At 50.2% G+C, this 24,622-nt stretch overlaps 2 protein-coding genes across 2 annotated transcripts in view; one reads left to right on the forward strand and one right to left on the reverse strand.

The window, feature by feature from the left end:
- PHLPP2 (PH domain and leucine rich repeat protein phosphatase 2) overlaps positions 1–19,841 on the forward strand; it is a 40,254-nt gene extending 20,413 nt beyond the window's left edge. Inside the window, exons 8-19 of the mRNA XM_075434253.1 lie at positions 2,112–2,342; positions 3,052–3,254; positions 3,765–3,825; positions 4,551–4,646; positions 6,645–6,800; positions 7,551–7,751; positions 10,386–10,548; positions 11,068–11,198; positions 11,590–11,700; positions 12,166–12,354; positions 12,489–12,720; positions 14,391–19,841. Coding sequence (XP_075290368.1) covers positions 2,112–2,342; positions 3,052–3,254; positions 3,765–3,825; positions 4,551–4,646; positions 6,645–6,800; positions 7,551–7,751; positions 10,386–10,548; positions 11,068–11,198; positions 11,590–11,700; positions 12,166–12,354; positions 12,489–12,720; positions 14,391–15,530 — 2,914 coding nt within the window. The 3' untranslated portion in view covers positions 15,531–19,841. The remainder of the gene's footprint in view (positions 1–2,111; positions 2,343–3,051; positions 3,255–3,764; positions 3,826–4,550; positions 4,647–6,644; positions 6,801–7,550; positions 7,752–10,385; positions 10,549–11,067; positions 11,199–11,589; positions 11,701–12,165; positions 12,355–12,488; positions 12,721–14,390) is intronic.
- Positions 19,842–20,838: 997 nt separating this feature from the next.
- MARVELD3 (MARVEL domain containing 3) lies at positions 20,839–23,086 on the reverse strand. The gene is made up of 3 exons (XM_075434254.1): positions 22,644–23,086; positions 22,095–22,195; positions 20,839–22,007 (listed from the first exon to the last, which is right to left on the reverse strand). Exons 1-3 carry the CDS (start codon positions 22,880–22,882, stop codon positions 21,397–21,399), a joined length of 951 nt encoding a protein of 316 aa, XP_075290369.1. The 5' UTR covers positions 22,883–23,086; the 3' UTR covers positions 20,839–21,396.
- Positions 23,087–24,622: the final 1,536 nt, after the last annotated feature.

The raw sequence follows: 24,622 nt of genomic DNA on the forward strand, positions 1-24,622 counted from the left end.
CTTATTGATTAAACATAAATATTGTTATGTGTACATAAAAACAGTTCAGAGTTTCTAAAGATCGTGCTGTCAAGGACATTTCCGGAAGCCACAGATTAGTGGCACAGCAGTGACAGGATGAGGGGTAATGGTTTTAAACTAAAACAGGGTGGGTTTAGGCTGGATATAAGGAAGAAATTCTTTACAATGAGGGTGGTGAAACACTGGAACAGGTTGCCCAGAGAGGTAGTGGAGGCCCCATCCCTGGAAACATTCAAGACCAGGTTGGACAGGGCTCTGAGCAACCTGATCTAGTTAGTGGTGTCCCTGCTCGCTGCGGGGGGGTTGGACTAGGTGACCTCTAGGGGTCCCTTCCAACCCCAAACTTTCTATGATTCTATAATTCTAATGCAGCGAAACATCTGTGGAGATCAGCTGGGCTGTGTAGAACTAGGGAAAAATACACATGCCCCTCAAATTCTGAGGCCTGGCCTGCGGGCCTGATTTGTACAAGTGAGAGCATGCTGGCTATATTGCTGCAGTATTCATAAATGTCAAAAGGGATTTCAGATTTCTTAACTGTATGCAAGTTTAAAGTATAAGGGTACCTTACAGGACCAAAGACAGTTGCAGGTGCAATTGCTTAATCACTACTATTAAAACATTACGGCTGCTGATGTAGAAAAGATGAGGAAACATGATGCAGATGAAGCATTGTCTGAAGACAGTTGGGTTGCTTCTCAAATAAGTTAATGCGCATTTTTCTGCAGCTGCAGAGGTGTGTGACTTTCTGAATTTCTGTTTATAATTTGCATTTAATGTTTGCAATACTGATGCAGTTTCTATTAAATTTTAATTTGTTGTGTAAAACTTTTCTGTGTAAACTTCTCACAGAGGTCAAGTGATTTTTGTCAGGACTAGTATATTTTGATAGCTTTCTACAGAATTGGTTGCTTTTTGTGTGAGAGGATTTTAACAAGGAAGTAATTGGGCGATCCCCTCTGAAAAATTTGCCTTAAAGTGTTTGCTGGAGTAAAAACCTTCTCCATTTTCACCAGTAGCTACCCAGAATGCATAAAAGCTTGAGCTTAGGTAAATTTAATTGCAAGACTATTGTTCCATTTGTTTAGATAAACATTGATATTGAGTTGTTGGTTCATTGTGGCCTGCTCTTCCTCCAGCTTATATCTTTAAAAAAAGGAGTATCTGCAGCTACATTGGATGTAAGCAAGTAGCTGTCTGTAAACTGTGAGGAAAAAGCTGTAAGCAGGCTTACAGTTTTCAGAGTTTTACAGCTTAGCTATGGGTCCAGTCATCTTTATGCCCTCTTGAGCCCTTATTCGTAAGAACTTTTACGGCCCCAGATTGCCTTTCAACTACTGCTAAACACGGTTCAGAAAGTTCTTTGTTGCAAGATAATCCTAATGAGGGAATTGCATTTTGGGGGTTTGAGTCTCAAAAGCTATGCAAACTTTAAAGCAATTCATTTTGCAACAGAAAGGTACCCTGTTCTTTTTCTGAGTGTCTGAAAGGACAACTGGAATGTAAAAGTCTGTTATCAGTGCATTCGTGTGATAGGAATTGTGATTAAAGTGTGCCGTAAGTGCCACAGGTGTAAGTGCCATGAGAGTGATACGAGATTGCAGCAACTGGATGATGAAGGTGCAGTTGATTTTTATTGTTTCTTATGAGACAGGTCTGTGCTGTCACTGCTGTCGTTTCTGGTTCTAGTTTGTCATAGGTCTTTATAAAGATTGTGCAGCATGCTAAGTGAGGAGCTCTGAAGTTGTAGAAAACCAAGTGATTAAGTAAATATGTTTCATTTACAACATAAGTACTGATTTGTATTTTGCTTATGTTAACTTACAGTCTTTGGCACAACTGGAAGTTTACCTCCAAAATAATTTAGGAACTATTTGGTATTGCATATATGCAGTTCCAAGCCTATTACACTCATAACAAAAGTACTCCAGTAACTTTATGTGTATAAGAATAAAATTAGCTGTTAGGTATGTTAAAAAAATACCCACACTGAGACCAGCTAGCTATACGAGGAAATTCCCTGAAAATGCTAAATGTGATGCTCACTACTCTTTGCTGAATTATTTTCTTTCTCCTTTTAACATCTGCAGTCTCCAGACTTTCTGGCTTGATGGGAATTTCCTCACGTCCTTACCAGAAGAACTGGGAAGTCTGCAACAGCTCAGCTGTCTTGGGCTTTCCTTCAATAACTTCTGTGAACTGCCAGCAATTTGTGAGAAACTTGTCATCTTGGACAAACTATCCCTGGCAGGGAACTTGCTGGAGAGCCTGGACCTTGCAGTGCTGAACCGTATGAGTCACATCAAAAGTGTGGACCTGAGGTAAGAGGGCAAAGCTTGCATATGTATACAAACCAGATTGCTACTTTCCATTTACAGCAGAGGAGCTGTGTAACATCTAGTACATTCTGCAATAAACTGGGTGTAATTTTTTTCTCTTATTCTTTAGCTTTTAGGGAGCTGTGTTTCTGAGGGCATGCAGAATTCACTTAGAGAAGCAAGGTTAACCAAGCAATGCCTGAAGCCACTGAATGTGACTCAGCCCTCTAGTTCCATCTTTTGATATGCTGTTACCATGAGCTTCAGTAGCTCTTTGGTCTCTTCTACCCTTTTTTGCCTGCCTTCCCCCCTGCCCTAGAGATGTGATCTGATTCTCCAGACTGTCAACTGCAGAGCTCTCAGCAAGGGACAAAGAACTTTTTGTCCGTGGCCAGGCAGTCTAGTATCTGGTCTCTGCATTAGCTTCCCGTGTCAGCACAAAGTAGCTGTCCCTTGGCCTGGCTTCTAACTTCTAGACTGGTCTTCAGAATCTTTTAAACACTGGCGAATGAGGAAAATGGTTTCACATAGCAGTGCAGACAAGGGAAATGTTTCTCTTGGTATTTGCTGCCTGAAATCCACCATTGCTCCTCACTCATTTCACTCTGCTCAGCTTTGGTGTTAGCCTTCACCAGAGCTCTGCCTCTCCTTTCTTCTCTCTTCTTACTGACACCCAGTATTTTCTGACTTTCTCTTATCTCTGAGTATTTAGGCTAAACAACCTGAAGAGAGCAGCAGCTGACACTTTGGAGGTGAACAAATCTGTGACTCACATGGATTTACGAGACAATCAGATGACAGATCTGGATCTGAGCTCCTTGGGCAGCCTGGAGCAGCTGCACTGTGAGCGGAATAAGCTGAAAGAGTTGACGCTGAGTGGCTTCTCCCTTCGGGCCCTCTATGCCAGCAGCAACTGTACGTCTCTTTGTCTTTTTCACCTGCCTTCCTCCTTCAAGCCCTGGGAACAAAGGAAGACAGCCCTTTGCCCACTCCTGCACACAAAAAATAGTTGCACTGATGCTACAGTAGTGAGACCGTGTGTGATGGGTCTTCTGAGGTCAGCTCCTAGGGATCACATGCGCACGTACGTGCAAAGACTGTGTAACAGGGGGAGGTTGTGATGTTGAGTCACTGTCCAAGGAATCCATCTTCCATTGAGATCTGTTTGGGAATCCACAAATAAAAGTACGGTTCTCCCTTGTTCTGCTGCCCCACGTGGCAGATGGAGAAATGGGGTAGTGAGAAGCTGTGGTGCCATATGGCAGACGTATGAAGTGTGAACTCTGTCTTGGGAAAGATGAGTAGAGACCTTGAGTATCCATAAAGTAAGACTGTGAGTCTCACTTGCTAGCTAGTCTGTCTGCTTCTCTGTGCTGTTTCCTCTTTGAAGCTCTGCAGTCATAATTATTTGCTTTACTTCATCAGGTCTGACAGCTATCAATATTTATCCGGTTCCTGGTCAACTGACATGTCTAGAACTCTCTCAGTAAGTGACTATACACCACAGAATATAAAGCAAGTATCTGGACACCTTTGCTCTTTTCTGTGGAAATTTTCTGGAGCTTTTAAGCGTTTGAAAGAGTTGAGAACAATTAAGGGAAGGCACTCCATCTTCACAATAGAACTGGAAAGCCCAGGACTAAGGAATGATGAAAGTGTCCCAGACCAGAAGCCCCTCTGAACCAGTATGACCTGTCTAGGTGACGGGCTGTCCTTCAGCTGTAGGCTGAAATCAGCAAAAAAAGCCAAGCAGGGACCACTGAACTTGTGGCGGCTTACTGGGCTGAATGGTGGGAATCTACACAGCAAACATTTAGAGTAGCTGCCAGTGATCTCTGGTGTTGGCTTCATTGTCTGCGTCTGCCCTCGGAGCAGTGTTGTGAGGCCTGTAAGACAGGATGCCTTGATCACCTTTTGCTGCAGTTCTGGGTTGAAGCTCAATAGCAGGATAGCGTAGAGCAGCCTGTTGTGCTGATGTCAGTGTTGTAAACAAAAAGCCTGATGATCAGAGCCTTGCAGCAGTACTTTCTACCACTTGTGCTGCACCAGCTCAGTTACACAGCATGACACAGATCAGTTCCACGTGACTAGCTCGGGTACTGGTGTTTGTTTTCTGCCTGTGATTTTTGGTTTTGCTGTCACTAATGTCATACAGCATTCAAACAGGGTACGGAGTGCTGGTGTCTAGCTTTTCCCCCTTGCTTTTCTCAGCAATCAACTGCAGTGTGTCCCAGACTGGGCCTGTGAAGCAAAGAAACTGGAAGTTTTGGATATGAGCTATAACCTGCTTGTGGAGCTTCCATCGAGGTCAGCACACCTTCTTATACAGAGCTGAACTTTCTTCTCTGGTGATGTGGCTAGGGAGAGAGAAGCAGTGCTATTTCCATTGCTTTATTCCTTGTTGTGCAGAGATAGAATCCATTTACTTTCTCTGTACAGCATCAAAAATACTCTGTATTCAAATGTTTTAAAGAACTGACTTCCAAATCAGCTTCTTCAATAACAGGGGCCAGGTAATTTCATCCTGTGGGTGTGGTTTCTACTGCAGCAGTTTGCACCTGAAGTGGAACACACTGCTGTGATTTGTGTGTGTTACCATAGTGTCTGTGAACACGCGTCATAGGTCAGGCCCTAGTAAACCTTGCATTGCCGCACGGAGATTTCATCAGTTATCTTTCATAGGGAGATACCACAGAGATACAATATAGCTAATCTCAAAGGTAGGTTTCACAACACATATCGGCCAGCTCCTTTCTCCCTGTTTCCCTTTCAGTTTCTGCAGATATGTGGTAAAGGGGAGCCAAGAACTAATAGAAGTTTGCAGATGTTTATAATGACTTCTCCGGGGTAGCAGGGATATCATGGGAAGAAGCAAAGCACAACTGTTCTTAGCCTAGCAAGTGTTTGCGGGGAGTGTAACTGTAATGAATAAGACACAGTGTCTAGGGTAAGCTATACTGGAATGGAACGGAAGGGTGGGTTACAGTGAAGAAATGCAGGGAGCAGGGTGAAGCAGTTAAAGCAGTGGGCGTCGGAAGTGAGCTTAACAGTGACATTCTAATGGTTGTCGGAAACAAGACTATATACATCAAAAGCACCAAAAGGGCATAACAAAGATGCCATAATGAGAACTTAGAAAAAAATTTTAGCCATGCCAAAGGATGAAAAAGACCAAATTTAAAGTATGTTATGCAAAAAGAACCTGCAGAATTCAGACACGGAAATATATATTCTAAAAAGCGATTTAAGCATCTTTGAAGATTTCTAAGTGCTGGAATTTACTGTATCCACTGAGGATCTCTTCCAGTATGTGTTTGTCATCAACACTGTAAGTATGTCTTGTGTACAGCTTGAACTTTGCCAGCGTTGACTTTCAGCCATTGATTGGGTTAGCCCAGCAGACTAAAGCTTAAACAGCCCTGCATAAGGGGATGTAGTTCACCGTGAAGTTGTCTTTTACACTTAGTTGTCTGAAAAGGGAACTGTATCAAAGTGATGCGCAACAGTGTTGAGTGGAGATGCCCAAGCCAGGTCTGGATGAGTCTGCTTGAATAAGGAAATTAGTGTATCTGCATTTGAATGGACTTTTTTTCCCCCCAGTATAATTAGCTTTGAGAAGCCACAGCATACAGAAAGAAACTGAATGAATTGGCCTGCGTGGAGCAGTGCACTAGTGCAGCTTTAGTGTTTCGAGTCTCAAAGCTGTTCTGTACGGGGCTCTCAGAATATAGTCCCAAATTACCACCTCACCCAAACGGGCAGGGTGGTTCTAAGCCTTGTTCAGATATCCTTGCTTGAAATTCCTGCAAGCAATTCTCCGCGGTTCATGAGGATAGAGGCCTTATCCTTCAGCGAGCATTGCAATTCTGGAGAATGTGACAACAGCCTCAGAAGTAATGGAGGAGCGCTAAGCAGCCTGTTAAAGCTCTGAATTTAAGCTGGCACAGGAGAAGCACTTCTTTCTGCCTACAAGTGAAGACAAGCATTTAAATCTATCCTTTGTGACTTCTTTTTTGTCTGCCTGAGAGACATGCTAGGCATGTGCACACAGACTGACCGGTATCGCAAGTTACTGACCTGCAGTAGCAGAGAGGGAAATGTCGATACACTTCCAAGCATTCAGAGTGACTGAGGCACCCTGCCACGTGTGGTTTTCGGCTTTGTCATTGTTTACATTTTACAAATCAGTGTATTTTAATTTTTCTCTGCTGTACAGTCAGATTATAATGGGTTAAATACTACGTTTTCCCACTCTGTGGATGTGGAGTGAACCAAGCTGATACAGAAAACCCTGTGTCTTTCTAGGATCCTCAGCAGCTTGAGCCTTCGGAAGTTGATGGTGGGGCACAATCGTCTGCAGAGCCTTCCACCTCTTCTAGAACACATTCCACTGGAGGTGCTGGACCTTCAGCACAACCTGTTGACCAAACTCCCGGAGATGCTCTTTGTCAAGGCTCTGAAGTGAGTGGCAGTAGCGAGCACCTTTTGTCTGCAGTACCCTTTGGAGCCGTTAAGGCTGCTGGTTGTGGCGTCTGCATGGCTGTCCTTGCAAGGTGCCACTTGCATAAGGCGTGCACTTTATGAGGAGGTAATTCAGGTGCCGTAAGGGAAGCCATCAAGCTGAATCAGTCCGTGTTATTGTTTAATTACAGGAAAACAGAGGCTTGCCTAACCTAGCAGCCAACTAGAGAATTAGCTTCAGGTGCAGCTGTTTCTAAGATCATGTTACTGCCTGAAGAGCTTTGTCTTTAAAAGTGGTGTGTAAATTCAGGTGCAAAGGAGAGAAGCCGTGCAGATTTTCAGACATCACAGCAGAAAGGACATCAGGTCATTGGAGAACAGAGTTGAGACCCTTGCGAATGAACAACCCTTCATAATTGTCTATTCAGACATGAGTAAACCCTTCTTTTAAAGACTCTTGAGTAAAGAGTTTATGTAGTCTACTTCCACCAGTATTACCCACCCCCTCCACAGGCTCTTCAGTACTCAGTTTACTGTAAAATGCTGTGTGCATCCACAGTGCTATATAGCTAATAAGTAATTAGCAGACTCATAAATCGTAACATGAGTAGGGATGTCGCACTGTGTTGTCTGGCCTCCCATCTAATGCTGTTGCTTTGTGCACGCTGGTGTTTGTATAGCTCCTTTTCCTGCTGTTAATGGAGGGGTTTAGATGATGTGAAGTCTGATTTTTGCATTTGCTGTGGTTAGCCTCAGGTACCTGAATGCATCTGCAAACAGCCTGGAGTCCTTGCCCTCTGCGTGTACAGGGGAGGAGAGTCTGAGCGTGCTGCAGCTGCTTTACTTGACCAATAATCACCTCACAGATCAATGCATCCCTGTCTTGGCGGGACACCCCAGCCTACGGATCCTGCATCTGGCAAACAACAACCTACAGACCTTCCCCGCAAGGTAAGTCAGTCCGGCTGGCGGGCGAGGCAGTGCTCACTGGGGGGATGTTGCCTGCCTTACTGCGATTGTGTGTGAATCCGTGTCAGAGCAAGATGCTCTCCCTGCGGCCTGATGACAAAAGCCTGTGGTTCCTACACACGCACTGAGGAACGGCGTGTTAAGGGGGACGGGCACAGGGTACTGTGGGCTGCGGTGGTTCCTGTCCTCCTGGTTGTGGTGATCGCCTGGGGGGGATCAGGGCAGTATTTCTTCGCAGCTTCAGTGCTGCTGGCGTGCAGCTGGCTGTGCTGCTTTTGTTCACTTTTCAGTCTTGCCAGAAAGCCTCAGTCAGACTTGTCTGAACTCCTGCCCAGTGCAGGTCATATAATTTCGTCCATTCATTCATGCACAAGGCTTATGGTTTGGAGATGAAATACAGATAAATCTATGCTCAGCACAGAAACTATAGAGGCTGGAGAGTCCCCTGCATTCCTACTAAGTTACTCTAGTTACTATCAATTACATAAGTCTGTATCTTATTTTTCAGTGAGAATTATTTGTCTGCTTCTTTTTACTAGTATATCACGCTGTCTTTCTAGTATGAAAACTACGTAGTATGAGATATTTTTATGTGGTGCAGTTGACTGGATAGAAGGAAGGAAAGTCAGCCAGAGGGCCTTGACAGGCTTGAGGAATGAGTCCGTGTAAACCTCGTGAAGTTCAGCAAGGCCAAGTGCAAGCTTCTGCACCTGGGTCAGGGTGATTCCCAATATCAGTACAGCCTGGAAGCTGAATGGATTGAGAGCAGCCCTGAGGAGGACTTCGGGATACTGGTGGGTGAAAAGTGGGACATCAGCTGGCAATGTGTGCTTGCAGCCCAGAAAGCCAACCGTGCCCTGGGCTGCAACGCCAGCAGCATGGGCAGCAGGATGGGGGGGGGGGGGGGGGGGATTGTGCCCCTCTGCCCCGCTCTGCTGAGACCCCCCGGGAGTCCTGCGCCCAGCTCTGGAGTCCTCAGCACAGGACAGAGCTGGAGCTGTGGGAGCGGGGCCAGAGGAGGCCCCAGCAATGATCCGAGGGCTGGAACCCCTCTGCTGGGAGGAAAGGCTGGGAGAGCTGGGGCTGTTCAGCCTGGGGAAGAGAAGGCTGCAGGGAAGCCTTACTGTGGCCTTTCAGTACTTAGAGGGGGCTTATGAGAAAGGTGCAGAAAGACGTTTTACCAAGGCCTGTAGTGACAGGACGAGGGGCAATGGTCATAAACTGAAAGAGGGCAGATTTAGATTGGGCATAAGGAGGAAATGTTTTACTCTGTGGATGGTGAGACCCTGGCACAGGTTGCCCAGAGAAGCTATGGCTGCCCCAGCCCTGTTCAAGGCCAGGCTGGGCGAGGCTTTGAGCAACCTGGTCTAATGAAAGATGTCCCTGCCCAAGGCAGGGGGATTGGACTAGACGACCTTCGAAGGTCCCTTCCAACCCAAACCCTTCTGTGATTCTATGATTTTTCCAAGCGTACCTTAAGAAAACTTCAGCTGTCTATCCATAATGATAAATATACTCAGCCTTTTTAGTTTCTTGGTGTGTAGGGAGGGTTCCTCTGAACGCTCTCCAAATACTCAATGGTTTTGTGGCTATGTAGACAGCAGAACTTGTACACTGCTGTACTGGAAATCATAAGCAGATAGTGCTGGCTGCAAACATCTACTTGAGTCCCCTTCTGGTGACATCTTTATATGCTGTTCTGTTCGGGGTACCTGTTCGTCTGACTCAAGCCTTTTCCAGAGCCATGTCTCTGAGGATTGTTTCTTGTCTAATTGTAACTTGTAGAATTCCTGTGTGCATAACATTACTTAGCTGATTTAAATAACTTGCTCTTAAGGTAAGTTCGTGGTACCAAATAGTTCATATTATTGTATGTTGAAACTGAGATTCCACCATATTTTTTATCTGCAAATTTTACTAGGTATAATTTGGTGAGTTTTTCCTATTAATTGCTGATGTATTGACTCAAAAGTGCCTCCCCACAGAACCCTACTAGAAGGACTTACACTGAACTCTTAATTCATTATTACTTTTCAGTATCTTCTGCAGCCCAGTTTTGGGGTATCGAATATATTTTCTTTGGAATGTAGTAGAGAGCTAGTGCTGTACTGGTAGACTTCTGTGTCAGCTTAATTTGCAGTCTCATAAAAAACGGCACATTCTGTTACATTAGCACAAAAATCTAAGGGGTTTTTTTGTATTAATTATGTTAGCACAATTAGTTTGATACTGATTGCATCTGTGAAAGCTTTGCCGTGATTCTTCCTGGTACTGGTCAGGCTAAACAACTACTTTCATGTAAACCTGTTTGTCCCTACAAAGTACGCTGACACAGCTTAGGGGGTTTTTTTGCCAGTTTTAAAATTAAGACACTACAATCTTCTGCTTTAGTGCTTTAGAAGTCAGGGGTGAAGAGATCTGTCTGTTGTACAAAGACAAGCCAGACTTGGGGACCCTGAGCTCTTTGTTAGAGCATGTCTTGGGACTCTTGGTCTCCTATCAATAAATTAAAAATGTAGCTTATAAAGGGTAGTGTCTATGGATGCCTTACCTGCAGGTTCAGAAAGTGACAAGTTCTTGCCTATATGATGTAGTATTCTTTTGTTTCCCTTTCAGCAAACTTAGTAAGCTGGAGCACTTGGAAGAGCTGAATCTGAGTGGCAACAAACTGAAAACCATTCCCACAACAGTGGCAAACTGCAAGCTACTTCATACACTCATTGCACACTCTAATGAAATCAGCGTCTTTCCAGAGATCCTACACTTGCCCCGTATTCAGGTATTCCTATGGAGAAGGTAATGAGGTATCAGGGGAAAGTTTGGGTTGGAGAATGAAGAGTAACTGCTGGGAGAGTTACTGGAGATCCCGGCATTTTGCTTGATCAGCCTGAGAAGAGGGCACAGAATACGCATTCTAGATCCGTCGCCTTTCTGAGTTGATCAGAGATGGCTCGTGTCTCATTCGTCTTTACCGTCCGTCTCTGGCTTGGTGCATGTCTGGCTTACCACGTGAGACGGCAGGGAGCCTTGTATAGCTAGGCAGGTTTGTACACATAGGCCTTCTGTTATCTTTAGTCTGACCTGTTCTTTCAGTATTGGAGTCCTGGCTATTGCAGGTTATAAGTATTTGCTGCTTATAAATCGTTCTACTGATAGGTCAGGCCCCTTTTCGTGACCTGTTTGTGGGATGCAGTCAGTAGTGGGGTCATATGATGTTTGGAAGGAGCACTGGAGTAACTGATCACATGACAGAACAGAGAATATTTTCTTTGTCATTTTGCTTTTTTTGATACTGCAGCTTGTGGACTTGAGCTGCAATGATTTAACTGAAATCCTCATCCCTGAGGCACTGCCAGGTGCCTTGCAAGAGTTGGACCTGAGCGGAAACACAAACCTGGTGCTAGAACACAAGACGCTGGACATCTTCAGGTGAGCCATGGAGATGCCAACCCAGTGGTGACATGCACAGGGAAGGGTAACCCTTCCCAGGAGGGGGAGTGGGATAGTAAAGTGTGTATCACAGCACTGCGTAATGTTAAAAAGTTCCCTGCCTGAGGCAGCTGAAGATTTCCATCTTGTAGGAAGGGAAAGGTCTGGGTTCATAGCAAGCCAACAGTTTCTTGGGTGGTATAAGGTTCTTGCAGCCGTCTCTGGAGAAGCAGCCAGACATCTCCAGAAGGCCAAAACCTTAAACTCCTCTCCTTGGTGCAGTTCTTTCCACAGGCTGCAGTCTAAAACTCTAGACTGGACAAGGTTCTTTGGCCACAAACTGGTCAGCAAGGTCTAGGAGTGAATGACTTCTGTTCTTCTCTCTCTGTAGTCACATTACCACACTGAAGATTGATCCTAAGCCCTCCCTCGCAGCAGACTCAGCAGTCGCTTCTACCTTCTGGAGTCATGGAGTAGCTGAGATGGCAGGCCAAAGAAATAAGTGAGTATTGTGGTCTGCTGGACGCCAACGCTGTGTCATCTTAAGGTGCTACGTGGAGTGCACTGCTAAGCACCTAAGCAGACCTGTGTTGTTCAAGAGCTCATTCATCCCTCTGTCTCCCCAGATCTCTTGCTAAGTCTTGGTAACTCAAGCCTCCACATTGTCCTTTCCTTCAGTTTTCACACTTATACTGGGGCACCTGGACTTTGCTTCCCACCCTAGCAGAGATGCTGCTGCTTTCTCTTGCTGGCTGTGCCCATTGCCGTCTCCTCAGTGTGGTCAGGGAGGGTTTGGGGGTTCCAGTAATAAACTGCAGCTGTGCATCTCATGGGGCAGTGAAGGCAGGGACAGTGGCTTTGCTGCCTTGGAGAACAGCACTCACGGCAAGGTGCCCGATGGCTGTGGTTTTGGGGACCTTGTAATCTTTTGAGACATATTAACTTTGCCTCTGTGCTTTTCTAACAGGCTGTGCGTGTCATCCCTGGCACTGGGGAGCTTTGCAGAGGGGGTGGAGGCTGTGTATGGCATGTTTGATGGTGACAAGAACGAGGAGCTGCCACGCTTGCTGCAGTGCACCATGGCCGATGTGCTCCTGGAGGAGGTACAGCAGTCAGACACCATGTTCATGTCCAACACCTTCTTGGTCTCCCACAGGTAGGACAGTGAGCAAGCTGGTCCTGGTGGGACCTGCATAGGTATATCACTTCATGTGTTAGGTGGGGTGAGGCAGCCCTCCAGAATGCCTGTCGCTGGAGTCTGGAGCCTTCCTACACCTTCTCCTCCAACAGGAAGCTGGGCATGGCTGGGCAGAAGCTGGGTTCCTCTGCTGTCCTTTGCTATATTCGTCATGATGTGGCTGATCCAGCCAGCAACTTCTCTCTGACGGTGGCCAATGTGGGGACGTGCCAAGCCATTCTGTGCCGAAGTGGAAAACCACTGCCACTCTCCAAAGTCTTCAGCCTTGAACAATGTTCAGAAGAAGCCAAGAGAGTCAAGGAGCAGAAAGCCATTATAACGGAGGTTGGTTTGGACCCTCTTCACTTCAACTTCCACCCTCCCGTAAAAGTGTGGTGCAAATACAAGAGCTCTGCTGCCTGCACAGTACTGCAGGGGAGAGGATGGCATGAGTGTGTTGGAGTGAATTCTGTTGCTTCCTGCTCTGCTTCTCTTGCTGATCAGCTATTCCGAGTTACGTGTTCCTAAAACACCCATTATGGCATGAGAACTACAGGTACAGAATGCCAAGGATGGCTTGGGGAGAGAGGGGAGAAAGAAAATAGGGGTGGAGCTAAAGGAGGGGAGGTGCATAATGCTGTGCATGGCTTGCGTGAGTGTGGAGAGGAGCCACTGAAGAACAGAGCAGGGCCTGTGAAGTCGTCTTGTCTCAAAAACCACAAAGTATCTTCGGTGTTTCTTGAAAAGTATGACTTGAGTTACCTCTCCTTGAATTTCTTCCATGTTTTACTCAGTGAAGGTACAGGAATAGTGGCCCTTGAGACATGCAGAACATAGCTATAAGGTATAATAAAGGTAAAAATTGTAACACAAGACAGAAATGTTCATTGGTTTTATGTGAAAGTATTAAAATTATTTCTGGAGGACTCTCTAAAGGTGTACTTTCTGAAAACTTGGAAACAACAGGGCAGTTCCAAAGAACTGGAAAATACGTCTTCGGTGAAGATCTGAGAAATCAGCACCAGTCACACAGTTTTATGCTCAGTGGGTCTTTTAAAAAGTACGAGGTTGTTTGATAAGAGTGTTTCTGACAGGGATAATCTGTTAATGCGTTATAGCTCTGCAAGGTGCTATGTTCCATAGCACTCTGAGTCAAAGGAACTGTGGAGCCAATGTAGCACGTTAAGCAGTTTAAAAACTGGCTGATGAATGGATTCTGAAAAATAGAAGTGAAATCATTGTCTGCGAAGACTTCCCTGCATGTGCCCTCTGCTGGTTTTTAACATTTAGCAGCAGCAACGTCTTACACCCAGAGGATACAGAAATTAAGAACACTGAAATTAAATTCAAAACACTGGGGAAGCTGTGTACTCTGTACACACTGACTTGGAAAGGGACTGAGGGCTGTGAGCAATTTTCTGTCCAGGAGACTTAGTGCCAGGCTGGCCAGGGGACTGCCAAGCAGTGGCAGGAAGAAGGAGGTCACACCTCCGGGCTACAGCAGTAGTGCGAGATACCTGCTTGCTCTTTTCTTCCTCAGGATGTAGTGTCCACACTTCAGAATGCAGTTGTATGTTAATAAAGAGGGAAATAGTTCAGAAAATACACAGGAATTATTTAATGTCTGGATGATAATCTGCCTTGCAATGAGAAAGTAAAAAGTCACTAGCTCGCTCATGCTGAAAAACTAAGTTTCATGTAAGACTCATGAGTGGGGTTCTCTGATCAGTGTGCTGCAGGCACTATTCCAGTTGGAATAATTTGCCACAATTCTTCAGAATGTGACAAAAAGTCTCGCGGAATAACAGCGTGTTATTGCCAGTGTGGGTGATGGGTGATTTCTGTGCCTGACGATCAGGTGCAGCGAACGCCTCTGCTGTGGTACCTGGGCCTGGATCCCTCTCTCCTGTGTTGGAGCTGTATGCTGGCATTTCTCAAGGCTCCAAACCAGGATGTGGGCAGGGGAAGGACTGACAGCAGACCTAACACTGCTGCCTTGTTTCTGTTCTCTGCAGGACAATAAGGTCAATGGTGTGACTTGCTGTACCCGGATGCTGGGCTGCACATACTTGCATCCTTGGATCCTGCCCAAACCACACGTCCGTTCCATTCCGCTGACTGTACAAGATGAGCTGCTGCTGCTAGGGAACAAAGCTCTCTGGGAACACCTTTCTTACACAGAGGCCATCTCAGCCGTGCGGCACCTGCACGACCCGCTAGCTGCTGCGAAGAAACTCTGCACTTTAGCCCAAAGCTACGGTTGCCAAGACAATGTAGGTGCAATGGTGGTGTGTCTGAACATTGGTGAGGACAGCTGCACATGTGAGATGCATGGCCTGACTCTGCCAGGTCCTGGGGGATTTAGTTCCACCACCACCAAGCCAGCAACACCTTCATCTAGCAGTGGAGTTGCTTCAGAGTTCAGCAGTGAGCTGTCTGCTTCTGAGGTTAGCAGTGAGGTGGGCTCTACTGCTTCCGATGAACACAGTGCTGTTGGTCTTGATGGCAGTTTGCTACCACGGCAAGAGCGACGTTGCAGCCTGCACCCTGTGCCCCCCTCAAGCATCTTTCAGCGCCAACCTTCTAGTGCCACCTTCTCGAGCAACCAGTCTGACAACGGTCTGGATAGCGATGATGAGCAGCCTGTGGAAGGCGTGATGACAAACGGCAGTAAAGTGGAGGTGGAGGTGGACATCCACTGCTGTAAAGGGAAGGGCCTGGAGTTTGAACCTCCTGCTGCAGAGTACAGCTCCTCTGCTCCAGGGCCAGAGGATGACTCTGGGCTTGTCCTCGTCATTCGGAGACAGAACAGTGTAAACAGCAACACTCTGCAGAGAGGGGTCAAGGAAAAGTGTGAACTGCAAAAATCTCTTTCCACGTGCTGTCTCTATGGAAAGAAGCTTTCCAATGGCTCCATAGTGCCCTTGGAGGAGAGCCTCAACCTCATCGAAGTAGCCACAGAGGCACCCAAGAAGAAGACGGGGTATTTTGCTGCTCCATCCCAGATGGAGCCAGAGGATCAGTTTGTGGTGCCACCCGATCTGGAAGAGGAAGTAAAAGAACAAATGAAGCAGCACCAGGAGAATGGAGCAGATCAGGAAAAGGAGGAGGAACATGCCACGGCTCTGCCAGAGGAGTTTGACACAGCTTTGTAACCCTACAAGTACTGCTCCCACGTTGTCTGTCCCGGGAAGCTCTGTCCCTGAAGGGCTGTCTCGCCCTCCGAGGGGAGCTGGGATCTGCAGGGAGTACAGGCATCTGCTGCTTCCTTCATGGCGTCGAGGAAGAACGGGGAGCGCTAAGGTCTGGGCTGTCCCCTTTTCACGGCAGAGTCTCAGTTGTTCTGTGAGCACTCGGATCAGCAGCTGGGCTCTGTGGTAGGGACTGTCTGGAAATCGTGCAAGCACTGGGAAGGAGGCAGGTGTTCTAACACCCGCCCGCAACTCCCTGAACCCCGAGGTTCTGCCAGCTCCGCAGGAAAGGGGTTGGCACGTGGCGGGGGGGGGGGTGAGGAGGCTGCTGAGGGGGCAGTGTTTGGCGTTTGGAGTCCTGTGAATATTTCTGATGCAGCCCCCTCCGCCGGCACGTGACTTTGTTATTCTTTGAAAGAATACAGCCAGTTGCAATGAAGCTGACCCAAGAATGGTTTCCTACATTAATTGCAAGCACTTTTATTGATTGCACTTAAGCTGTTCTGCTCCCCTTCAGCCCAGCACTTTATTATTTAGGGCTAGGGGAGAGAGCACTCCGCAGCAGGTGTGGTGGGGGCTTTTCCCAATGGATATTGTCAGGGCAATGGAGGACTCAGGGTACCAATGTTCTGAGGAGCACTGGTGCAGGAGAGATGAGGGTTAGAGTGGGATCAGGCTGTGCAGGAGGAGAAGGTACACGGCTGAGTGAGAAGCAGGTGCCTACTGATGCATTTTACACGGAGCATCAGCGAGATCAGCTGTGGGCTGGCTGGCTGAGGTAACACGCAGAGCTAGTGCTTCGAGCTGCAGAGCACGCACCCAGCTCCGCAGCAGCCTGGCCCCCTCCATCGTGGATGCTGCGGAGCAGAGGCTTCCTGTACCCAGAAGACACAAGATGAAACCAGGAGCTCCCGCTTCTTTCAGTGAGCGCTCGGTCTGAGAGGAAACCAAGCTGTAAGCAGTGGTGCGCTGCTCTAAGGCTAGGGAGCAGTGGGGCTGCCCTTCCTATGCCGGGGACGCGTTCAGTGCTCTGTTCCGCCAACATAAACCTCTGCACCATCAGCTACAGCATCTTTGCTTGCTTCTGAAAACAGGAGTCTTACTCTAAATCCACAGCAACCTGCATTTCATGGTACATGCCCAGTTTGGCCACAAAGAAAGTGAAAGCATACTTGTTTCTGCTTAGCTTTCAATGGAAAAGGAAAAATAGACCTTTTCACCTTAATAACGTCTTTATTAGCACTGGAAAAGATGTTTAAAACAGTCCCACTATCGGTGCACTGGCCAGTCTGCACTCGGCGGATGCATTGCGTTTCCCTTAGGATTTTTGGTGTGAGTTGGCTGCCTGTCGTCAGCTCGTGTGAGGGTTGGGAGAAGACCACTGCCCCCGCAGCGTGCAGAGCTCTCTTCCCTGGCTGGCAGAACGCCAGGCAGCAGCTGCCCCGGTCACGTCAGCGGTGCAGTAATCCTGGCTGTGACGTGGGCTAGTGCCTTTTCTTCTTCGTTAATTATGTTTGTGAAGAAAACTTGAAAATTTCTTCTCAAGAGCTCTGAGGGGCTTGAGTTGTATATTTTTGGATCAAATTCAGGCCTTGCTCAGAAGGAAATACTGTGCAGACTACTTGTGGGATTCTGTCAATATAGATCTTTTGACGAAATCTAATGGAGTTTTACTGAGATTTCAAAGCACCTTGAATTTATTCTTGCTGGGAAAAAAATGTATTTTTACCATGAATGAGAGCGCAGCATTTCAAGACCACAGAATCACAGAATGGTAGGGGTTGGAAGGGACCTCTGTGGTCACCCAGCCCAACCCCCTGCCCAAGCAGGGTCACCCAGAGCAGGCTGCACAGCACCGTGTCCAGGCGGGGCTTCAATATCTCCAGAGAAGGAGACTCTACAGCCTCCCTGGGCAGCCTGGGCCAGGGCTCCGTCACCCTCAGAGGGAAGAAGTTCTTCCTCGGGTTCAGCTGGAACTTCCTCTGCTTCAGTTTGTGCCCATTGCCCCTTGTCCTGTCGCTGGGCACCACTGAAAAGAGTCTGGCCCCGTCCTTCTGACCCCCACCCTGCGGATATTTACAGTCATTTCTAAGGTCCCCTCTCAGCCTTCTCCAGGCAGATGTACCTTGTGCTAGCTACAGTGTAATCCTGAAGCAACCCAACTTTTTCCAACTCTCGCACATTTTTGCTGTTGAAATGCCCGATTCATTTTGAAATGGAGAGAAAAGCTAATTCTTAGAATCACAGAAATGGCAGCATTTGAATCCCTTAGAGAAATAACAGCAGAAAAGATTCAGAAACTAAACCTCAAACCTCTTTCATGTTCTCTTCATATAAGAATGCAGAAAAGGCCCATCCCAGTGTATTTGTAACTTTTAATTCTGTCACTGGTGATTATTTAACCAAATATCTGTGCCCAGCCCAATGCTTTCCAATACCCGACAGGGCTGCAGAGCAGTCTCTGTTCCATGTGGGACTGATGCAGAAATACCCTCTTCTTTCTGAGACTGTGACAAACCTTGCACTAGGAGAGCAGCAGGTGTTAATGCAAATCGGGTCTCTGTTTCTTGCACTGATGTGGAAAATCCAGCGTGTCCTTGCCAGTCTGAACCCGTAGCATTGCACAGAGAGCTGGCATCGCTACCGGGAGTTAGCCAGGGATGACTCTGCCTAGCTCAGTGGGGAAGGACTAAGGAAAATGAAGCTCTGCGATGGAGCAGCTCGAAAATTTGTATGCTCCTCTTCACGGTAGTGCCAGAATGGAATGCAAGAATTCCTACTTAGCCTTTTTCTCCAGCGCCGTTTCTGGTTTTGAGCAGAAAGGGAGTGTAATACAGCCAGCTCCTATTTTCTGTGGGTGTGAACTGTCATGCCAGAACATGGCTTGTTCTCTTACACTGGGTAGCGTCCACGGAGCACTCTGCTTAAGCTGGTATTATGAACTGTTTGTCTTACTCTGGCCTGAGTGCTTCCCTCCACCACCCCCTTTTGTTTTCCTCCCTCCCTGGAGGCAGTGAGCTTCCCCTTTGTCTTCCTCTCCTTACTAACACCACCTTAGATTTCGAGCTCCCTAGGACCACTGCTGTAGGTGGAGCAGGTGTGAATGAGCAAGTCCAGTGAAGGACTCGTAGCAGGGACAGAAAGTGTTTGTTTTCCCAGTCTCTTCCCTGATTTTTGTATGGGGTTCGTGCGCGGGTAGATCATCTCCAGAGCCACATCGCTAAGAGCGTCCCATTCATTGACAGCCTTGCTGTCAGAGAGTGGGTCTCAGCTCAGGGTCACCAGGCTCTCTGGTCCCTGCTGAGCAGCGCCGGACCTGCTGTGCTCCGTGCAGCCACAGTCAAGCCAGGCCGGCGAGCTGGGGTGTCCAGCTCCTCCGTAACCCCAGCTCCACTGACAGCGTGCTGGCTGAGCACAGCTACTCTGAATGCCCTGCCCTGCCCCGAAAGGCTTCCGCAAACGGAACCCATAGAGGCTGTAGTCAGTGACGAGTGGTGGGGGCCCAAGTATTAAGGGTAAGGGACAGCCTCTGCCTAGCTCCCAGCACCCGGAGCAGGCCTGGCGGAGGCAGTGCCACGGATTGCTGGAGCCTGGTCAGAACCCCCCACCAGCGGGGAGGGTAAAATCCTGTTCCAAGAAGGAGCGAGTCTTTCCCAGGGAAGGGCTGCTGTGAGGCCCGGAGCCCTGCTCCTCGCACACGGGATGCTCAGCCACGCCGAGGGCCCGCGGCCATTGGGATTTCTGCGCTTCTGCCGGCTGGGATGGCATTCCTGTCGCTTGCCAAAGGCTGCCTGTGGGCAGTACGTCCACCTCTTCGGTTTTATGCAATCGTCATCTGCTGTTCCCCTGCTGTCTGAAGACTCAAGTGTATTTTTTGCCCTCCTTTTCACATTTTAAAATGTTACCTGTTCTTTTAACTTGACTCGTATGACCCAGTGCATGTTAAAGAAATACTGCAGCGCACCGTTTAAGTCATCTTTTTTCATGTTTTTTGTGTTAAAAAGGAGACTATTTTCTGTATCCCACTCTAGCATGCACCTATAATAATCCCTGGGTTTACTGCGTATGGGAGTAGGTTGTCCAACGACTGCACCTTCGGCCCGGTGGCCTGTCTTTGTGTTGCTCTGGAGAGACAAAGAACGTCGAGATTGGTGGAAAACACTGCTCTGTTGATTCCTTATTCAGATCTGTAGAGCAGTCCAGGAAGGAAGAATATTTTTGCATTAACTTTTCAGCTGACTTAGCAATAAAGATTTTTACTTTCATCTAAATACATATTCTGATTCCGTTACTGTGCTGGAGGGAATTTGTGCAATATCCCAGTCAAACGTGGCTGTGGCTGGCAGCAGCTGTGCGGTAGGGTCTCCCTCACTGCGCTCTGCGTGCTACGACGCTCCTCGGCCTTCCGCACAGAAGCGACTCGCAGAACATTGGGAGGGTGCAGTTCACACCACCAGTTATTAGGCAGCTTTTGGTATCCTGCCAGAGGAGTCCTGCCCTGCCAACCTGCTCTGAATAGGACTGTACCGCGCTCAAAGGAGCTGCGGCAAGCAGGAGGTAGAGAGTCATTAAAAGCAGCAGGACTGCAGCAGACTGCCCACGTCAGTCCCTGCGCTGGAGCACTCCATGTGTCTGGCTACTAAAAGGGAGGAGAAACCCAATAAACCCCAGAGTACCTGCTGTGTTCCTGTTTAGCATTTGTTTTCCTGCTGTATCCCTAGCTCCAGCAATGTTCCACGGTTTTGGTAATGGTGAGGATTTAGTCGCTGGTGCCAGTGAAACTGGAGGTGGACCCAAGACAGCGCACGTTTCTGCTGTGTTTAGTTTGGGGTTTTTTAACATGGGCAGAACTGGTCTGTGAGACCGGTGGCGGTTCCACCTTCCCACGGACAATGCACTTGGTGGGTGCTGCTCTGAAGTGACACTTCATTCTAAGGCATGATTTTGTGATTCTAGTGAGACTTTACTTTTCCCTGTTAAATTTCCTATAAAATTTTTTTAATAAGTAAATTTCACCTTTTTTTTAATAAATAATACAAGAGCAGCATCTCATTTCCCCAACTTGTACATTAAAAATGTATTTTGAAAACAATATACTTCTATCTTAAACCACCTGTCTGAGCTCTTAAAGCTTTTGTCTGATTATCCCAACTCGGGGCATCTATTAAAGCAAAACTGTTGTAGATAATTTGTATAAAAGACAATTTCATACAAAATCGTGCCCTCCAGGAGAGTCTGAAGAGGCGTTGTGTCACAAATTAGGCTGAGTCAGTTCACCATGTTACAAGTTTATTCCAGGATTCTCTGACGGCTCTGCAGTTGCCATGTTCAGACTGCCCCGGTAGTTCCAAGAGCCCTACCAGAAAGCAATAATGACCTGCCCCAACGATGGGCCTCTATCCCTCGCCTTTAAGAGAACAGTCCCGCGCCCTTTGTAAAGACCGTTCCAGCTCCGTAAAGCTGCTCATCAGCAGCAGGAGGTGGTAGCAGTACCTGGAGCAAGACCTCGCCGGAGGAGAACACGGCGCGCGGTGGAGGGGATGGAAGGCTGCCTGTGAAGCTCAGCTACGCGACGACGGCCATGCTCCAAGAGACAGCCACCAGCTGAAGACAAGCCGTCGGCCCTACCTTTGTGTCCACGAGTAACTCAATAACGCAAACTGAAGCTGGGAACAGCCTGACCGGACCGTGCTGAGAGCTGTGCTCCCTCAGCCTGTGTGCTGCCGCAGCGGGGAGGACGTGCTGCCCAGCGGCAAGGAGAAGCACGCCGCTTTGTCTCAGTAAGGAGGCTGGCCAAAATCGCGACCGTTACTGGAGTGGAGGAATCATTCTAAGGCTCGCATGATTGTGCTGGCTTCTGTTTCAGCCTGCGGGCTGTGCGGTACCCGCGGACAGCGAGGCCCGCGCTCAGCAGGTACGCCACGACCGCCAGGCAGCCCAGGAGGCCGGCAGCGATCTCGGCCCCGTGCGGGCTGCACCCGAAGCCCTGGTAGCCTTTGCTTCGGTACAGCTGCTCCCTCTCCTCGCACACCGACGAACCATAAACCCCCAGCAGAAAGTGATAGAAACAGTACAGAGCGGGCACCATGCCGACCGCAACCGCCACGTCCAGGACGCACTCGAGCAGCAGCCAGGCCGGGAAGCGCCAGGGCAGCCGCACGACGCCGACCGCCAGCAGAACACAGGGCAGGACCAGCAGACACCCAGCCACGGCCATGGCCGCGCGGGCGATGGGCAGCTTCAGGAGCTGGAAGCGCCGGTCGAGCTGCTGCGCCCGCTCCCCGTCCGCTCCCGCGAAGCCGCCGTAGGCCCCGCCGTACTGGTAGTAGTAGAGGCCGCCCAGGGCCGGGAGCCCGGTGTAGCCGCCGGCCGGGCCGCCGGAGACGGAGCCGCAGAGCAGGAGCAGCACGGCCAGCAGCGCTTCCACCGCCTGGCACCAGGCTGCGAGGGAGGGAGGGAGGCGGTGGGGCCGGGGTCGGCGGGGAGCGGGGCCTCCCCGCGCGCCGGGCCCGGCCGCGCTCAGCTCACCCCGGCCCGTGCGCAGGTACTGGCAGTGGCGGCACTCCAGCAGCCCCGGGGCGGCGGCCCGGCTGCCCGGCGGCCCCTCCGCTCCTGCTCCGGGCGCGGCGCTGAGGGGAGACGGCGGCGGGGATAGCGGCGACCGGACCGGGACCCCCCTCCCCCGGCCCAGGACCCCACCCCCCCCGGGCTGGGACACCCCCCGGTTGCCCGCCCGCCCCGCCGAGCCCCGTCCCGTCTCCCGCCCGCCCGCCCCGCCGAGCCCCCCGCCCGCCCCTTCCCCGGCCCCACCCCGGTCGCCTCCGAGCCCGCCCCGCCGAGCCCCGTCCCGTCTCCCGCCCGCCCGTCCCACCGAGTCCGCCGCCCGGCTGCCTGCCCGCCCCCTCCCCGGCCACCCTCCCGGCCTCCTGCTCGCCCGCCCCGCCGAGCCCCGTACCGTCTCCCGACCGCCCCCCCCCGACCGCCTGCCCGCCCCCTGCCCGGGCCGCCCGCCCCGGCCACCCGCCCGCCCCGCCGAGCCCCGTCCCGTCCGCCCCTCACGCCAGGCGCCCCCCTCACCGCCCGCCCGCTCCGGCGCGTCCCGTCCGCGGGGCGCGGGCGCTGCTCCGCTCCGCCATGTCCCGCCGTGGCCCCGCTCCGCCCGGGGCTCGCCTCAGCCCCTCCGGGGCCCTCCCCGGGGCGGCGAGCGGCCGCACCCCGCCTCCCGCGGCTGCCGGTGCCCGGCCCTCGGCCCCGCTGTGCCCGCTCCCCTCGGGTTTGGTTGGGTTTCTGGCTGCTCCGTGCCTGCTGCCCGCCATGCCCTGGCTGCGCTGAGGGAAGGGCCCGGAGCTCCAGCCCGGCTCAGGGCCCTCGGCCGGGAGCGTGGAGGACGCAGAAGGAGCGAGCCATGGGCTGCCTTGCGCCCCTGGGACCCGCAGCGCGGTCACACCGCGGCCGGGTTCGCTGGGACAGCGCAGAGGGGCATGGGCAGTCCGGGAGGTTCCTGGAATGCGTGGAGGACAGCTTCCTCCTCCGAGTGACAGAGGAGCCCGCAAGGAGGGGTGCGATGCTGCACCTTGCTCTCACCAACACGGAGGGGCTGGTGGGGAGTGTGAAAGTCAAGGGCAGCCTTGGTCGCAGTGACCACGAAATGGGGGAGCTGAAGATCCTCAGGGCAGCGAGGCGGGTGCGCAGCAAGCTCGCTGCCCTGGGCTTCAGGAGAGCAGACTTTGGCCTCCTTGGGGATCTGCTTGGTAAAATACCATGGGGTAAAGGCCTAGAGGAAAGAGGGGCCCAAGAAACCCGGTCAGTGTTCAAGGATCACCTCCTCCAAGCTCAAGGGCGATGCATCCAAACACAAGTACAGGCTGGGCAGAGAGTGGCTCGAGGGCAGCCCTGAGGAGAAGGACTTGGTGGTACTGGTGGATGAGAAGCTCAACATGAGCTGGCAATGTGCACTTGCAGTCCAGAAAGCCAACCGTATCCTGGCCAGCAGGGCGAGGGAGGGGATTCTGCCCCTTTACTCCGCTCTCGTGAGACCCCACCTGGAGTCCTGTGTCCAGCTCTGGAGCCCCCAACATAAGAAGGACATGGATGTGTTGGAGCGGGTCCAGAGGAGGGCCACGAAGATGATCAGAGGGCTGGAGCACCTCTCCTATGAGGACAGGCTGAGGGAGTTGGGGCTGTTCAGCCTGGAGAAGAGAAGGCTCCGGGGTGACCTTAGAGCAGCTGCCAGTGCCTGAAGGGGCCGACAGGAAGGATGGAGAGGGGCTTTTCATGAGGGTGTGTAGTGATAGGACAAGGGGGAATGGCTCTAAACTAAAAGAGGGCAGATTTAGATCAGATATTAGGAAGAAATTCTTCACCATGAGGGTGGTGAGACACTAGCCCAGGTTGCCCAGAGAAGCTGTGGCTGCCCCCTCTCTGGCAGGGTTCAAGGCCAGGTTGGATGGAGCTGTGAGCAGCCTGGGCTGGTGGAAGATGTCCCTGCTCATGGCAGGGGGGTTGGAACCAGATGATCTTCAAGGTCCCTTCCAACCCAAACCATTTTATGATTCTGTGATTCTGTGACCGTCCCACGTAAATAAATAACCTCGGGAACAATGAGCGCAGCGCGATGACGAGGCAGCAGCAGCGCTGCGGAAAAGAACAGGAGGTTATTTTGAATGACAAACTGAACTCAAGTCCACAATGTCATCCCGTTGCGAAAAAAGCTAACATTGCTAGGGTGTATAAACAGGGATGTCACGTGTAGGACGCATGAAGAAATTCTTCTGCGCGGGTTACGCCTCCAGCCCTGCACACGGTGTCTCCAGAGGCGAGCGGATCAGCTGGCGGGGACCCAGCGGGAAGCAAAGGAAAGCTCTGGAAATACAACCTGTGAGGAAAAGGTTGACCCCGGTCCTCTCGTTTGACAGAACAGGCGTCTGTTAACAACTTGCAAGCTTGTCCGTACCGAGGAGCCCTAACAACCTGCAAACTTGTAGAAAGCTCCTGTCAAGAGGAGGGGAACATTTCGGTCTCCCCGCCTGCTGTAGGCACGGGCAGGAAGCAGCGGG

This window comes from Opisthocomus hoazin, chromosome 12 (assembly GCF_030867145.1).
Source record: "Opisthocomus hoazin isolate bOpiHoa1 chromosome 12, bOpiHoa1.hap1, whole genome shotgun sequence".
Classification (NCBI taxonomy): Eukaryota; Metazoa; Chordata; class Aves; order Opisthocomiformes; family Opisthocomidae; genus Opisthocomus; species Opisthocomus hoazin.